Source organism: Schistocerca gregaria, chromosome 5 (assembly GCF_023897955.1).
Source record: "Schistocerca gregaria isolate iqSchGreg1 chromosome 5, iqSchGreg1.2, whole genome shotgun sequence".
In the NCBI taxonomy this organism is placed as follows: domain Eukaryota; kingdom Metazoa; phylum Arthropoda; class Insecta; order Orthoptera; family Acrididae; genus Schistocerca; species Schistocerca gregaria.
The window spans coordinates 462,719,869-462,738,301 of record NC_064924.1 but is presented as its reverse complement, the minus strand read 5'-3'; the positions used below and the strand labels follow the sequence as shown (position 1 = coordinate 462,738,301).

The 18,433-nt window shown below is 37.6% G+C and overlaps 1 protein-coding gene across 5 annotated transcripts in view; it reads left to right on the top strand.

Annotated features, from left to right (window-relative positions):
• LOC126272060 (transmembrane protein 268) overlaps positions 1-16,969 on the top strand; it is a 99,965-nt gene extending 82,996 nt beyond the window's left edge. For 2 of the 5 annotated variants that reach the window (XM_049974585.1, XM_049974590.1), the window contains one exon: positions 15,763-16,969. In XM_049974585.1, coding sequence (XP_049830542.1) covers positions 15,763-15,821 — 59 coding nt within the window. In that variant the 3' untranslated portion in view covers positions 15,822-16,969. Of the gene's footprint in view, positions 1-14,425; positions 14,685-15,762 lie in introns of those variants that run through there. The other 3 variants (XR_007549166.1, XM_049974587.1, XM_049974588.1) reach the window with 3 other exon arrangements.
• Positions 16,970-18,433: the final 1,464 nt, after the last annotated feature.

Below are 18,433 nucleotides of genomic sequence, written 5' to 3'. Positions count from 1 at the left end.
TCTCCTTGAGATCCATTCACATATACCTCCATGGTGTACACCTAGGCTGCAGATTCTCTTGGACCTTTTGCATGCCACTAAGGACTCTGTTAACCCTGCGGCTCTCTGCCATCACTTTCTCTAGGTTCTCGACATGTACCGGAGCTGTGAAGTGATTTACACCAATGGTTCGATGGCTGATGATCACATAGGCTTTGTGTATGTTCATGGAGGACGTATTGAACAGCACTCCTTGCCAGGTGGTTGCAGTGTTTTCACTGCAGAGCTGGCGGCCAATCTCATGCTCTTGAGCACATCCGCTCATGCCCTGGCAAGTCATTTCTCCTGTATACTGACCCCTTGAGCACCCTACAAGCTATTGACAAATGCTACCCTGGCCAACCTTTGGTAGCTTCCATTCAGGAGTCCATCTATGCCCTGGGATGGTCCTGTCGTTCAGTGGTGTTTGTGTAGACCCCAGGACACATCAGAATCCCAGGCAACAAACTTGCCAGCAGGCTGGCCAAACAGGCTATGCGGAAACCGCTTCTGGAGATGGGTATCTACAAAATTGACCTGCACTCTATCTTACACCACAGGGTTTTTCGGCTTTGGGATATGGAATGGCATAACAGTACGCACAACAAACTGCGTGTCATCAAGGAGACTATGAATGTGTGGAAGTCTTCCATGCAGTCCTCTCACAGGGAATCAGTTGCCCTCTGCCGGCTCCACATTGGCCATACGTGACTAACACATGGTTACCTCCTCCGTTGCGAGTACCCACCTCGGTGCCGCTGTGGCTCACAAATGATGATCGTCCAACTCATGCTGGACTGCCCACTTTTAGCTGCTGTGCGGCAGACTTTTAAGTTTTCCAGCACCCTACCTTCGGTCTTGGACGACAATGCCTCAACAGCACATTTAGTTTTACGTTTTATTCATGAAGGTGGGTTTTATCATTTCATCTACATTTTAGTGCATGTCTTTTGCCCCTCTGTGTCCTCCACACTAGTGCTTTTAGGCTGGAGGTTTTAATGTGTTGCAGGGTGGCTGGCTTCTCCCTTTTATTTTCATGGTCATACAGAATCTGCTCTCTTGTTGTTATCTCTTCTACATGTTTTTTGCATCTCTCTGTGGTTTTCTTGTCCAATTTTGTCCATTTTAGTGTTTGTTGCCCTTCTGTCATTTTTGTGGTTTTCTCCTTTCTCCCAGCTGTGTTTTGTATGTCTTGATTATTTTACTCCCACCCGTGTGGAATTATTTTAATCAGAACAAGGGACCAATGACCTAGCAGTTTGCTCCCTCCCACCCTCTTTTAAACCAACAAACCTTTCCCCCTTCCACTCCCCCCACTTCCTCTCCCCCCATCCCTCCCCCCTCCTCACCGCTTCCTCTCCCCCTTTCCCCGCGTGACAGATGTTGAGATCTTGTGTAATTTAATCCATAAAACACTCGAAGTTCTACACAGCTTTGCTTATACTGAAAGGCATTCTCATAAAATCAAAGAGACCAAAAGAGGTACATATGGCGGTTTTATCTATGTCTTCTGGAACAACCAGTACTTGGGGTACCACATGTACCAAATTTGATGTGAAAAAGATGTGCCTGCTGTGGTTGTTGAACACAAAATCTTTAATGTGCGTGACCAGATATCGATCAGGAATTGTTCTAGCATTGGTTTTCTTGAGAACTGTGTGTAGTGGCGAGGCTAGGCAACTGCTTGATGGGCAGTAGATTCCTTGTGTGAGCATAAGGGTAAGCTCTTGTTTTGTTACTTTCAACTTTTCTGGTGTTAGGCAATGATGTCAAGCGTGAATTGTTGGTCCTGGTGTTGTCAGTATTTCATGTACTGTTGAATGCCGTAGTGATGTTACTGTCTGTAGTTGCCTAGTTATCTCCGGTAACTGCTTGAGAAGTTCTACGTCCAGATAATCACTTGAGATCATTTGCACAACAATATCATTCACACAGTGTACACATCCATCACTGGCCAAATTAGTGATTGTGTCGAGTAGATGCTGATAATGAAGGTCTTGTGGCAGACTGTAAAATGATAGAAAGTCTGCTACAAGGATAGGATGCATCACATCAGCCACAATAAATTGTCATTCAGACTTACAATGTTGACCTAGGTTTAGCAACACTACCATACGACTGTATGTTTGGATGGTAGAATCACTGGCAGCAAAGAGACAATAGTAATCACTACTGATGCGAGGCAGGCAGGAACATGATTGTCTTAATACATCAGCTCCTGTGTCCACTGAGAATTGCAGTTTTGACAGAACTCGGTGACAGACAACTGATGGCTGCCATTTGGAATGTCAGCCACCATCATTGCTGACCATCCGGTGCCTTTCCCATCTCATATGGAAGTCTACTTTTCCACACTTCAGTGCCAAACTGGCTGTGGTATCAACAAATCTTTGCAGCTGAGGCTGGTTGGCTGCATTTCCTCTGTGAGCAGTGGTACTGTGGCTGGCAACTGGTATGCTGCTTTTGAAGAGCAATGACTTCTATAGCAAGCCAGTAAGATGTGATAGTACTATCTGATGGTGAGCCAATAACTGCTGCACCTATGGATGGTTAAATTTCTGCAATGTGGTCTACAGCTTTAGACTGTGACAAACGAGTGATCGGGCATTCTTGATCGTAGAATACCAGTCAATGCTTGTCCACAAAGGCAGAATGACCTGCACTTCCATGGCCGTGTCTTTAATGCAGATACAATGCAACTGTATATGGTTTCATCAGCGGTGATGTTAGCTGGCACAAACTGACTCTCCAGTTTTGCAAACCACAAGATTAGGTTTTGCCGACAGAATGGTGGTGGTTAAGTGTGACCCTTTTAATTGGCAAACTCCAAGGCACATCAACAGTCAGTGGTAGATTCAACATTGCAAAACTATAGTTCAGTATGTGGACGGTATGTGGCTGGCGTAGTTGATCTGCACTTGATGTTTGTGACAGTACTATGGTTCAATGTGCAGACAGCTAACACAATTGGATCATGCTTGACATTTGAAGCAAAACTATATGAAATGTCAATCAACTCCAGGGATCATGGTGGAGTCACCAAACATATGGTTTGGAGTAAATCTGCTTTATTACAACATTTAATAACACAATGTGCAAAAGCATAAAACAGTCTGAGAATACAAAGGGAGAATGAACATGGCAAATCACTATAAAAACCAAAGAATAAACAAAGATCAGCAATAATGTCTCTTAGAATAAACACTTTTCGTCATGGACATATTTGCACAATTGTTACAATTTCATTGCCTTTATGTACACCACACATCATTGAGAGTTGGACTTCGTGGTTTTCAGCCACTATTAGCTTGATTTGAGACTTAAAAAAACAAAATCCTCCAACCAAACCACTCTTCATTGTGCACTCCTTCCTTGAATTTCACTTTCAGTTCAGATGCTTTTGTGCAGCCACCTCAGATTTGTAAAGTTCATGCCAGGGATTCTAAGTGCACAACTGAAAGACACACACAGTTAACCCTTGATCTCTGTTTCCATCATACAATCTGATAACAAAGATATTCACAGAAAATCTCAGTTCTTACAATAAATATTATCAAATACAATTAGTTAGTAGCATAGTCACTCACAAAAAATGACAAAATTCCTCATGAAATGCTAATCAAGTGTACCTTCCAACAAATTATATCCATTCTAAAAGTTACAGAGGCCAGATGTATTTTTCTTTTAATGAGCAGAATCAATATCAGGTGGAGTAGATCAAAAGTTATTTTCAATAAGCAGTTTCTGAAATAAGCCAGAGTAGCAGTAACACTCGCTTGCAGAGTAAAAAACCCATGAGATGCATCCTAAATTTGAAAAATCCAGTCTATTCAAATTGACAATAGAGTAATGGTCCCAAATACACAAATCAAGTTCTTGTATTGCATGTGCCCAGCATTTCTAGTCCAATATGCTCTCGGACTGCAGTTGTGAGAACTAAAAAATAAACGATGTGGCATAACTAATATGCAGTATGCCCTAGGCTGCACCAGTACACTTTATATTCCACCTATAATTTCTCTTGGTACACTGAGTACCAGCTCCTTGTAGCTGCAGTGAACTGGACTGCTTTTTCAGCTTATAACTTCAATCACAATCCACTTGAGATTCCTGCAGACGTTCAGTTAGTGCATGAATAGTCAGAGATCATCCAGTTTGACACCATAAATAATATTTATTTACATGTCGCAAGCAATGGCATCCTTAAAACAAGAGTTACTCTACAGTAAAGAGACTACCTGTTTTATTGTACTTGCAAAGTGTACCTCGCCATTAGAAATTACTATCACATGATTTCCTCAAACACTGAATGTAATGGATCATGCTTTATTACTGCCTGTTAAAAAGATCAAGGCTTTTCTGTTTCTTTAAGTATAGTAGAAATGCATGGATCATGGATTCATACTTGTTTCAAATACTGTCATTACTTTGTAGGTTGTAACTAGTTCCATCAGACTGCTCTACCTTAAATGGTCACACAGAAATGTATCAATGTAGCAGTATTAACTTGTTACAAATTTGCATGTTTTTTCATTATTTTCTTTTTGTGTATTTGATATGAGCAAATTTCACTTTCTTAGCTTTTCACATTGAGAGTTTTTAATATTTAAAAAAAGATTAGAGACAATTGAATTGACATAATCAATGGAAAATTCAGGGTGTAATAAGGACAATATTGTGAAAAGGGTAGATTGCAACTCACAATACAGCAGATAGAACAACAAAAGGACTATCAAATAAATAAGCTTTCACTGCTGGAGACAGACAGACAGACAGAGTTTGTGTTTGTGTTTGTTTGTGTGTGTGTATGTGTGTGTGTGTGTGTGTGTGTTTTGTCTAATCCTGATAAAGGCCTTTCTGGCCAAAAACTTTCTTGTTTGACAGTCTTTTCGTTTTACATATCTGCGACTCAGCATCAGTGGTCTATGGTGAGTAGCAATCTATTCTTTTCATAATATTTACTTTTTTAAATTTTTTGTTGAATAACTCGAATAATGGACCTATTCATTTGCATTCCAGGGATAATGGTTTGCACAGTGCAGGAGTCTGAAAAATTGTAAATTATTACTAATATCATTTTAATGTCGTTAAATCGACATTCATTGTTAAATGAAGTGAATTAAGAGCAAATATTAACTGTTTTTACTGCAGCTAAGTGCATGGTATGGTATAAGGGATAAATTATGTTCTGGGGGTATGACAGAATGGACATGGGGGGGGGGGGGGGGGGCGGGAATTAGGGGTAGAAGTGTGAGGGAATGCAGATCGCTGAATTGTATTCATTCACTTCCCACCTTCATAGGTCTACAAGTTGAGGAGTGAGCAGGTAATTCCCCACTTGGTCTCGACCCCACTATGTCACAAGAAGCATCTACCAGGTTTTTCACAGTTTCTTCTACTACAAGGGTTCAACCACATCCTTCCACAGTGTGCCTTATGAATCAGTGGTGATGCAATGCACAGACGTTTCTGTGGGTTATTTTGTGCCACATGTGTTAACACTGCATGGAATGCAGATAGTAGTTACTAGTAAAAGTAATGCAAGAAACGCTATGGACATAACCACATGCATATCTGCACATTGGTCTACACTGTAAGATGGGAAACATTATTAGGCAGCCTGTATGACAGTTGCAGTCTAGAAAAGATCAGTTTCTTCACCATGAGCACTGCTTATTCTTCAGTTTGCTGACAGGTTATGCCTCCCCAAGTTTCCCATCCATTTCTCTTATGTGAGAAGACAAAATAATGTCAGTGAGTCCATTTTTTGTACCGTGGAGTTGTGACGTTTGTCTGCTTTATTTCTTTGTTGATAGTCCTTTCGACTGATGTACTGCATTGTTATACTGGCTCAAAAATGGAGGGTGGAAGTTCAACGCCGTCCAATGTAAATGATGTAGCCGACAGTTGCACAGTTGTGTTTCACAGTTCTTCACTTTCAATGTTCACAACCTCCCATTATTACACAGTTAATATGGCCAGTTCACTGTTGGTTAACTTTCGATAAACCTCATTAATAGCTTGCGAGCAAACGTCAACTGCTACAATAGTAAACCGTTGAACATCTATGAGCAGTACAAACCTAACCACACAGTTCTTGCAGAATAATATGGTACGTGTGGCACTATTGAACAGACAAGCCATTATTTAAACAGATGGCCTATTTGTGTTACCCTTATTTCACAATTAAGTTGATGCATTGTTGTGGGCCTAAATAATACAGGTTTCTTGTCTGAAAATTGGTCGTGGACTGACTGTCTTGCTAACAAAATTTGGGCCTATATATTTCCTCACAATAATAGGCCCTGAAACTATACATTGTTCAATGTTAAAGTTACAGAGTGTACAATTGAAACATAACTCATTCAATTAACTGAATGTATAGAAAAATTCCTTCTTTTTCACAGTTTCTTCTACTACAAGGGTTCAACCAAATCACTTGTTTAAATAATGAAATTAATAGATTTAGTTATACGAACAATACTTTTGACAAACCTGGCAATTACTTTGGAATTAATTAAGGGCTGGCTTTGCTAATATGTTTTCGAATGGAGCCAAATGAATACTTTAAGAATCCAAGTATTTCTTCTTCTAAATGTTTATAATTAGTATAGAATTTATATTTGTTTAAAAGTCAACACTAGAATCTAAGTCACGAAACAATTACTAATTTCACCCTATATAAAATGTATTAACTAGGAATGGTCAAAATAAATTAGGAAATTGATTACATACACAAAACTAAGCACAAAATTAGACCTGGTGTTATATTTCTTAAGACTGAGGACCAACCTTTCTCTTTCATGAAAATACAGATTATACTCATGTATGTTAATGCTAATTAGTCAGACATGAAAAAATGAATTTTAAGGAAGCAGATGGCAAAACAAGAGAGGAAGTAAAGAGATCCCAGTGTGCTATGTCACAGAGTTACTTTCATTTTATGAAGTAAGTACTTATATGCAAATATTGATTTCTTATGTAAAATATAACCCTTTAAACAATGGCTGAGAATTGTTTAATTTGTAAGTGTGATGTTGCCAGTGACCTATGTAATGTTGGTGGGAAAGGGATTTGATAGGTAAACACAAGTTATTTGAGGGAAGATGGGAAGGAGCTAAAAACGAGTTGGTGTTCATGAATCTTGCAAAAAAAAAAAAAAAAAAAGGGGGGGGGGAGGAAATATGCTAGAGCTGACTCAGATAGAATTTCTGAAAGAAATTCTTTCAGAGGAATAGCCTTCATCATGGGGAGCCTCACATTTGTGTTCAGCTGAATTGAAATTTGGTTAGAAAGCTGTCTGTCTCATGTGGAAGTTGTTGACAGTAAATTTCTTGGAAAACAGAAGACAAAAACAGTTGTACTTGGAAGGCTTGCAGTGTTCAAACCCTCATTTAGGACAATATAATTACAGTTAATACTGTGAGAGTAAGGATGCCCAAAGACATATGCACTCCAGAGGCAAAGTATCACGAACACTTCAATAAAAAGTTCAGAAAAGGAGGATGCCCTGGGGACGAAGAAATTTCTGCATCAGTAGAGGAGATAATCAGCTATGTAGATGGAAATGCCAATTCACTCTAGATGAGCTGTTGGAGCAGGTTTCATGAGTAATATCTCATGTAGAAACAGTCGTTCAAAAATATAGGGAATACATTGTTTTCAGCACAATTTACACCAGAAAAATTGTTTTAATCTTCCAAGTTCAGGTGAAAGGTTTTAACTGTGTGTGCTGTCCCTGAAAGTATAAAAATGAACAAAGAGAATGGTAAAAGCAGCTGCTTCAGTAATCTTGGTTTAAATTGAGTCAATGGTGTATGAAAGTTGTTTTCCACACTGTGACAAATTCTGTAGTGTGACTGAGAACACGGTACCTTATATACTCTGTGACTCCAGGAGAAAAAGGCAAAACAGAAATTTGAAAAAAAAAACGTGACATCTAAACAGCATGACTTCATTGCTGTCATTTGGTCTCGATCATCCATTTCTCCTATCCCACATGCTACAGCTCTCTGCATTCACAGGAACTTTGGATGAAATAATCTGATCACCGTACCTGCTGGTTAGAGGTTTAATAGACCTTATCATGAAGTCCAACAGCTAGAGCCACCAACATCCAATCACACTGAAGATTCTGTACCCAAGCGTAACATTCTGCCAGTATGTATTTGACAGTGTCAGTTTCATTGTCTCCTCTATCAATTGCTAGAATACTTATCACAGCATGGGAGTCATCGAATAGGTCACACCATCCTCATTTCTCACAACATCTGAAGAGACCCAGAGGCTTTAATCAGCTCCATCTACAACAGAAGTAGACCATTACAGAATTTCAGATATTTGAACATTGGGCAAACAATGCATTATGGCAGATTACTGTTGTAGACTTGAACATGATTAGTTCCATTCCCTCTGATATAGTAATAGCAACCTTGCAAGATACATTGTGAATGTGTGGTCACTGCCGCCAATCAGTGCAGACCACTCTCCAAGTGTCAGCAATTCCTAGATGGAAGAGTTTATGCACTATACCAGTAACACAATTAATGGTGAAAGAAAAGCAGATGCTTTGCTGCCATTCATTAATTCACCACCAAGTGAGTGTGAGAGGCATTCAATAAGTAATGCAACAATGTTTTTTCTCGCCAGTTTTGCTTGAAAATAGGCAGAATTTGTTGTGAGCTATCATGAAATATCCCATATTAACCCGTATAGTTTCCTAAAGTTCCTATAGGTGGCAGTGCTATACGTAGCCTTCAAAATGGCCTCTGTAATGGAGGTGTGTTCCAAGCAGATAGCAATCACTGGGTTTCCTTTCGTGCAAAAACCAGAGCATTGCAGATATTTATAGGTGCTTGTAGAATACGTTAGAGACCTGGCAGTGAGCAAAAGCGTGGTGAATCACTGGGCGAGATGTCTGTCATCACCACAACAAGGTCATGCAGACATATTCTATCTCCCACATGCCAGTTGGCTGCACACAGTTCTGGGTCCTGTAATGTTGAAACATGCACACACACTCATTCAAGGTGATCAATGGATCACAATCAAACAATTTGCTGTGCAGCTGAGCACCTCTGTTGTGCTGACACATTCTTCCACCAGTTGGGGAACGAAAAGGTTGAGTTCCTCACTGCCTAACAGAAAACCATAAAGAGCAATGAAGGAATTGCTTGGGCATTATGATGCTGATTGTGATAATTTTTTTGTCAAACATTGTTACAGGCAATGAAACATGGGTACATCACTTCAAACCAGAAACAAAATGGCAATCCATGGAGTGTCGCCACACCACTTCTTCTCTGAATAAAATGTTCAAAGCTGCACTCTGTGTGGGTAAAGTCATGGTGATAGTCATCTGGGACTCTGAAGGGGTTATTCTGTTTGATATTCTTCCTCACGGTGCAACAATCAACTCTAAAGTGGACTATGCTACCCTCAGGAAATTTAAGAAATGACTTCAATATGTTTTTTGACACCACAAAAATGCAAATTACTTTCTTCTTCTCCATGACTGTGCAAGGCGTCACACAAGTCCGCACGCACAAAAGGAGCTCAAAAAATTTCATTGGACTGTTCTTCCTCACCCACCCTACAGCCCATATCTTGCACCTTCCAACTCCCAACTGTTTGGCCCAATGAGGGGTGCACTCTGCAGGAAGCAGTATGTGGATGTTAAGGAGGTTATTGATGCAGTAAGATCTTGGTTTTGGCATGAACCAGTACAGTGTTACGATGTAGCCATACAGGCCCTGCCAGTAAGGTGGTTTAAGGCTGTCCCATTAAACAGAAATTATATTGAAAAATAAGATTTTGTAGCCAAAAGAGTGGGCAATAATATTGTGTACTGGAATCCTGAATGAAACCAATCTGCCTTCAGAAAAACATGTGTTGCATTACTTATTAAATGCGCGTTATAGAACACAGTGTACACATCTTTATAATATACTGTCAATGATAAACAGCAATAAAGTGCTGCATTTTCCAACTCAATCACTTTACTACCAATATTACATACATCACGGACGACATCACACTTGTAAATGAAACCCTTCTCAGCCAGTGTTTACAGGAGTATGGTTTATGTAAAAACTCACACTTAATAGTGTAAGATCGAAAAAATAACTTCATGTAATGTACAGTTAAAATCCTAGTGATCAACTGCTGAAGCAAACTCAAAATAGTGGCAAAAGCAATTCTAAAAACAATGGAGCTCACATAATACTATGTACAGAAATGCACCTAAGACCTACAGTACTGAGAATTTTTGGGCAAATGTGGGTATTAAAAGGATAGGCAAATGGAAACTGGAGATTGTGTATTTGTCATAGTACACAAGAAACTTGATTCTATCGAGATAGGAATTGAAAATGTATGTGAATGTGACTGAGTAAGATCTAGTACCAAGGATTTGTGTGAACTTACAATTGATTTCTTGTGTTGGTCACCAGACTCATCCTCAGAATTAAATGAAGACTTTAGAGAAAACATCACCTCACTAACACATATTGAGTTAACTAGATAAAGTAGCAGTAATCATGCCTTACGAGGAAATTCCAAATGTTTGGCTCTGGGCAGGATCATACAGAAGAACTGTGGTTGAGTTTAGCAGATTGGCACCGGAGAACATTGGATGTTGGGAAGGATTCTCCATCACCAACAGGCTCAGAAAGAAGCTTCTAAAGAAACAACAGCTACTGCACAGTATATAGAGCTTCAAGATTTCAACAGTTACCCCAGCAGAATCTTATCAACAGCCCCTTTCTAAATTTAAAAAAATTCTGGTTGTATGTACAGGAAGTCAGTGGTAACAAAGTTAGTATCCAAATGCTCTTGGATGACAAAGATTCGAAATTTAGGATAAGAAAGCAAAAGCTTAAATGCCGAATTCTGTTTTCAAATATTCCTTTACAGTGGTGTTGAGTAACATCCTAAAAATCATGGACCAAAACAATTGGGTAGTTGCAACATTTTTAATTTTATTTCTGAAAATCATTTGACTCGGTACCACGTATGCTCATCATACGATCATATGGGAGTATCAAAGAAATGTGTGACTAGTTAAGGCTTTCTTGGTAGGGTAGACATAGAATGTGATTGTGAAAGGACTGTCACTGTCAGAAGTAGAAGCAACTTCAGGTATACTCCATGGAGGTATGTTCTGACCTTTGTGATTCTTGTTGTTTATTAATTATTTGGCAAGTCATATTAATAGTACCCTTGTAGTTTTGCAGAAGATGCAATAAAGTACTATTTGTAAAACATTGCACAGATATCCAGTCAAACCATGGTAAGATTTCTAAGTGGTGCTAAGATTGACAACTTATTTAAATGTTCAGAAATGTAAACATGTGCACTTCAGATATCGCAAAAACATAGTATCTTGTCACTACAATCAGTAGTCGTAATTGGTATGGGTCAACTCAACAAATACCTTAGTGTAACAATTTGGATGTATTAATTGAAATGTGCACACAGACTCAATTGTAAGTAAACCAAATGGAAGACTTTGGTTCATTCGTACAATACTGGAAAAATGCAGTCTACAAAGGAGATTGCTTAAATACACAATGTGTGGCACCTTACTGAAGATGACTAACAGGAGATATTGAATTTATACAGAGAAAGGCAGACCTAAGACTTGTTTGACCTAAGGAGAAAGTCACTGGCAGGAATAGGAAGAAACCTAATACAAGGTGCAACGGGAAATCCCCTCTACCATGCACTTTTCTGTTGTCTGTGTAGTATGATTGTAGTTGTAAAGACATATCCTTTCCTTGTTGTGTGTGTATGAGAAAACATGCTGTAAAACAGAGCAATTTTTATAGTGATGGTCATTTAGTTGAGTGCTGTCTGTAGAGTGAACACATCAAGCACTTGGAGAATCAACCATTAATTCACCTTGGTTAGAAGGTACACTGTCAATAGCAATGGACATGAAATGATCCAACTACGTGTAGACTTTGTTAGTGTGTAGTTGTTCAAAATCATACAGTCCATCTTCTCCAGTTTTAGTACCATCCAGTGATGCTAGTTGAAGAAAGGTCACCAAAGAGTGTGTGTGTGTGTGTGTGTGTGTGTGTGTGTGTGTGTGTGTGTGTGTTGCAATTGCATTCACAAATACAAGGAAGAGCTATACTTTTGATTCATCTATCACTCTAGGAATCATATCAGAATGCAGTCTTTTTGGTCTGTTGCATGCACATGTCTTCTACTATTCTGTATTTCCAGATCACAAGTAATGTTAACTGCTTATCAATTATGAATGTGTGTTGCAGCTTTTTACGAGCCCCAGAATCATTTGCAGTATGATGTTAGGAGTAACTGTGAGAACCTAGTGTATCAGATGTCTTGGAAAAGTGCTGGAACAAGTAATTTTGTTGTATGTGTGAGACCCAATGTAATGAATGTCAGCGTAAAGCCAAGCCAGCTATATTTTCCAAAATCTTGCTTTTTTTTACTACAACTGTGTCTACTTTAGTGCCGAATCCAAGAACTGGTTTCTAACAGACTGCTTGCCAGCAGATCTCCAGTATTCTACATCTACATCCATATCTATACTCTGCAAACCACTGTTAAGTGTGTGGCAGTGGGTACGTCCCATTGTATCAGTTATTATGGTTTCTACCCATTCCATTCATGTATAGAGCACAGAAATGATAATTGTTTAAATGCATCTGTGCATCTTGCAATTAATCTCATCTTGTTCTCATTAGCTCTGTTTGAGCAATAAATTGGGGGGGGGGGGGGGGGGGGGGTTATAGTATAAAGCTATAGCTTGAAACTTTCAAGTAGGCTTTCTCAGGATACTTTACATCTATCTTCAGGAATCTGTAATTTCAGTTTCTTCAGCATCTCTGTGATACTCTCCCAGAGGTCAGACAAACCTGTGACCATTCATGCTGCCCTTCTCTGTGTACATTCAATATCCCTTGTTACTGTCAACTGGAATGGGTCTCATGCACTTGAGCAATATTCTAGAAGCTTGCAGAAGTGATTTGTAAGTAATATGCTTTGTAGATTGATTGTATTTCCCCAGTATTTCTCGTGTTTTTCTGCCCCCTCCTTCATCCCTGTGTAGGATTAACCGCAGCAGACATCAATCCTAAAAATGTCGCTGTTATTTAAAATGATGGATGTGATCTGTGACGTTGTGTGGTTGTTTACCCTGCATATACTTGTTGGATCTACCTACCAAGTGAATTATCTTGAAGGCACTAGAGCAAAAGAAATTTCATTGTAGTTGAGTTTCTTCATGTGCTAAAATTTCTGTAGTTTGTTGAAAGGACTTAAATAGAATTACTCAGGGAGTAATGTGTAAATACCAGTCATGGCTCAAATTTTCCTTCAGCAAAACTGGCATTTGGAGGTGCTATAGTGCTAGGTACCAGGATAAAGAGAGCTGTCTGAAGGGACATATGAAGGCAGCTTGTCAAGAAGATAACACGGTATATTAAATCAACTCCCTTCAAACTCTACATAATTTTTTGAGAAGATGTGTGAGAAGCATAATCTCAGAGTGCCTGACAAAATCCATACAATGGAAATATCTCATTTGCAAACTCACACTCTGTTCAAGTAGAGTAAGTATAAAACTATTGAACTGAGCACTGTAGCCAGATTAAGGAGCAAATGTATGAGAGTCAAAGCTTGTTCTGAATACTGGGTGTGATGCACTTTCTGAATACTAATTACAGTCCAGTCAGGTAAAGTAATAATTATGGACACTAAATGTCCATTGTGAATGTATCAAGATTTCATTTTTCCAAAGGTCTTGTAGGCATCCTATTATGCTGTCCCTTTAGGGTTATGAATGAACAGCAATCACTAGTGTAATAATGAAGGAACATTCAGTATTTCAACATAGTCTCATAATGATCACTTCGTATACAAATTAAATTCTGAAAGTAAGTTAATTCCCCATTCAGATATTCAGGTGAGAACTGCTCAGTAACATTTTGTTAGGGGCTTGACGAGAAATACTGCTGATACAGTAGTAGAAGTGTGGAATGTGAGAAGTGAATGTTGTAGGTGAACTGGAAAAGCTATGAGAAAAATGAGCAAGTTAAGTTAGGCTTAGTTGATATCAGTAAAGTGAACTTAGAAGATGATTTTGAGATGGATGATTGTGGGGTAATAACAACTACATAAGTTTTAACAGATAGTCTCATAGTTATGAACTGAATGATGGGTAAAGGTAAGTTGTTAAAAGGAAAGCAGTAACAGATCCGTTCTGTTAAGCTTTGAATGCAAGAAAAAGCCAACCTCTATTACACATGCTTACGTGTCCACATCACAGGCTAATACAGAAGAGCTGAACAGATAACATTGATAAAATAACTGAAGGACGATGGAAATTTTATAGTTCTATTTGATTTTAACAATATAGTGTGACTCATCTTTACAGGAGAATATAGACTGGAGGCAAATAAATGGAGAAAAAGTTGTTATAGGCTTCACTTCATTATACAAACATTATCTTCCAAAATTGCAAGAGAAGTAGTTGTGTTTTGGAAATATCAGAAGAGATAAGATGTGTGGTGGTCTAAACTCCATGCTTGTGAGGCTCACACATCTTTGTATTATCCACAACTTTCTGGAATCAAGCATACCCCAGTGAGAAAGCCTACTGGAATGCAGTATCTATGGGGCACTACATTTATTATGTAAGGACTCTGTTTTTGTAAGAAAATTTTGCATGCTCATGTACGGTTTGCATGTTTTACATTTATTGTGAGCTATCAGTCACCTGTAACTTCATCATCACTTTAAACATTTATCTAGCTTTTTCATCTTAAAGTTTTTTTAAAAATCAAAACCTTAATGACATCAATCTAGTGAGCACTAGAATTAATGCATGCAAGCTAGAGCGAAGTGTTGTAGTGATAATGGTTTTAATACTGTAACTTCTTTTTAACATGTAGACTCATTCACAAGTTTACATAAATGACAGACAACTGTCCAGCTCTGTAATTGTCTACTCTGAAACAACCATGTCTGTGTTCTTTATGTGATAATGTGGTTGGAAATGAAAGGGAGAAAAAGCCAAATGAGGTCATTACAATGTTACTCAATATGATCAAAATCATAGTTTTAAAACTCTCATTATGCCAAAGGTAATGCCAGTTGTGGGTAACAATTGAAATGCTTTGGTTCAAGAGTTGGTTATCAATGTTCTGTTCACTTACATTGACAGTGAGTTGGAGTGAGGAGACAGGGAAATCATACCAATATGAAATGCATTTTACCTTGTCATTTTTTGCCATTGCCTTTAATTTTGTTTGGACTGTACTCACCGAGATGACACTTGTACAAGCCTATAACCATTCTGTATTTATAACAAAGAAGTTTAATGACTTCCTAACTTGCATGAAAATAAAATAGCACCAAAATTTGAGTTTAAAATTAGTAACAGTAGTCCAGTGCCAATTATTTACCATCTCTAATGAGCCTATAGTCCTACTGTATTTAGAACAAAGAATTTTAATGACTTCCTAATTTGCTTGTAATTAAAATAGTACAGAAAATTTGGGTTTGAAATTAGTAACATTAGTTTAGTACTAATTAAGTACTATCTCTACTATGAATCACTCAAGACATCGAATTAACTTCTTGTATGTGTACTGCATTCATTCGCACCTGTTAACCAAGCAGACACACATCAGAGACTGTTTTAGGACCAATAATGCTCTCATATTTGTCACTTTTCTTAGAGTTATACTTTAATTGTATGTTTGTTTTCAGATTATCCTTGCAGCATCTGCGCTCTGATGGTTGATCGACAATTTGAGTTCAATTATTAGATAGTCCTCTTGCAGTTCAGCAGTCACACCATAAAATAATTTTCCAGTCTGTTATCTTTCATGGGGAATATAGTAAGAAGATAATGCCCCACATTTTGTGAGTAATGTAATGGGTGAACGAAAGTTATATATATTTTGGAAACCGGTGCTTGAACCTCCCAAGGGACTACATCAGTAAACAGGTTTCTCTTTTGTTATCGTGCTCTGTTCAGAAACATACTGGATGTGTTGTAATTTCATGATGGGCAGAACAGTTACAAAGGGACATTCTGTGACAGGCTTCCATTAACTGTTAATAAAACCATTTTCTTTAATGTTAGATTTCAGATTTTTATGTCTCTTTTTTTATAGTTGTGAACAGTGTTACTAATCAATGCGTGATGTGTTTGATTCTGGTATGAACATTATGGTAAACTGTCTGGGGTGCTTGTTTATATTAAAAATAGAAAGTAAAACAAATGAGGGAAAGAGCTAGAGAATAATACTCGAACAATTTTATTTTGAGCACAACTCAATTCCGTCCTAAATGCATTTACTGCTCATTCATTTTCTTGTAACCATTAATTAATATTACCACATTGTATGTGATCCTGTATGTACTATGTCTTATGATGTAAAATATTAAATATTTTTATTTTTAATACACTTTTTCACTCATAATGTGCCTTGTGTAGACATAATATTACTGAATACAGCATTGTAAATTAGTGTTTTAAATATAAAATCTACTCATCCAAATTATGCAAAAATGAATTAAGTAAATAAATGAACTTTAATTAGTGTTCATGTAGCACACGCATCTGAAATTTGTTGATCAGGTTTAGAGTTTTCTAAGATTAATTCCAGTTTTGGCATTTTAATTCTGGTGTGAAATATTTTGTTCCATTTTTTTGTTATTTAATAAAACTAGTTGTGAAAAAATTTAATAAATGCATCTTAGAAATTATTGTGGGAAGGGTCCTTCATGGTATTCACTAGAAACTTTCTTTTTGATGTTACCATTAGAAATTTATTAATAAAAGACTGACATTGGGGAATCATTTCATATTTGAAAGTAAACAAAACTGTATTATGTTGTGCAAGACAGTAAGAAATGAATGTCAACAAGATGTAGTAGAGTGTACCTGCATATAACCCACTGAAAAAAATCCAATAATAAATAAATAAATTAATTCATTAAACAAGATTCTTGAAGCTGTAGATTAAAGAAATTTTAAAATAGTTCCTTCACAAAGACAGGAAACAAGAAGAAAGTTAAGAGGTATTTTATTTATGTATTTTAAATTACTAGGCATATGGTGTCTCTAATTCATAGCACCACTGAACTGATAACTAATAATACAAAGCAATCACACAAGCAATTCACAGATTGTTAAAAATTTCATGCAATATTGTATACAAGCCACTAATAGGTCCAAGCATGTTAAAAATACTGATAAAAAGTCTGCATACAAAAGTTATCTGATGATAGTGATGCTCTTGAAGTTTTAGCAGCTCTTGAAACAGTGGCTTTTTGAAATCACAGTTATTAACACAAGTAAAGTGAATGTGTTTGACATCCTTGTCTTGGCCATATGAACTCGGTGGCCAAGTGTTAGACCACTGTAGAGCACGTTTCTTGAAGTTGTTGTGATTGAAGTTCAGGCAGTGGTATATCTGAAACTCTCTGAACAGAAGCAGTTGTTACATCAATGATGATGCATAGGTAGCAAACATTGCCCATGTGTATAAACTCTTCTGCTATTTCTGGAGTATTCTTACAGTTTTTAATTCCAGAATTTCCTGTCATTCCTTAGTAGGAATTTCTCTATTGGAACTGCTAATGTGTGTTTACCCATCAGAAGATAATCTCTTAACATTTGTGGAATAATTTCAGCAGATTCAGCATGCCTCAACACAGTGAGGTTATGACTACTTCCACTGTTTTATTTATTTAGTGGATGGCTAGACTGCATCACACAAGAAAACAGTTTTTCTTTAACAAAAATGGAAACTCTAGGTATGAATATCAACGATATGGTAAAAGACAGATTGCTACTTACCACAAAGAAGACACATCAAGTTGCAGACAGGCACAATTAAGACAAGTGTTTTTTAATTGTGTCTTTTAATTCTGCCTGTCTGCATCTTGACGTGTCTTCTTTACAGTAAGCAGCACTCTGTCTTTTCCTACATTGTTGATGTTTTTTAACAATACATATACTTTTATTTAACAAATAGAAAAAATAGAAGTTAAATTTACAGTATTTACAAAGCTCAGAAGGTCAAAGACATATATCTAACATACACAATTGATGTCTTTGTTGCCTACAGGAACTCCTCTAGGTAAGGATTGTTTTGGGCACATACGTATGATTTGCTCAACAGTTTGTCATTCTGCACCACAGTCACAGCTGAGCGAATGTATTCCTTTCCATTTTTTGATTGTGTTAGCACATCTTTTGCTAGTTGTCCTGTTTCTTTCAAAATATATTACACTTCAGCAGTGTAGGCATTGAACTGAGATAATATGGTGATTAGTTCTGCTTCCTGTTAAAAAGCTTGTTGGAGATCTTGTATGATTGCTATCAACTCTGCTTTTAAGTGGCCCCTAGATGATCAATAATATTGTG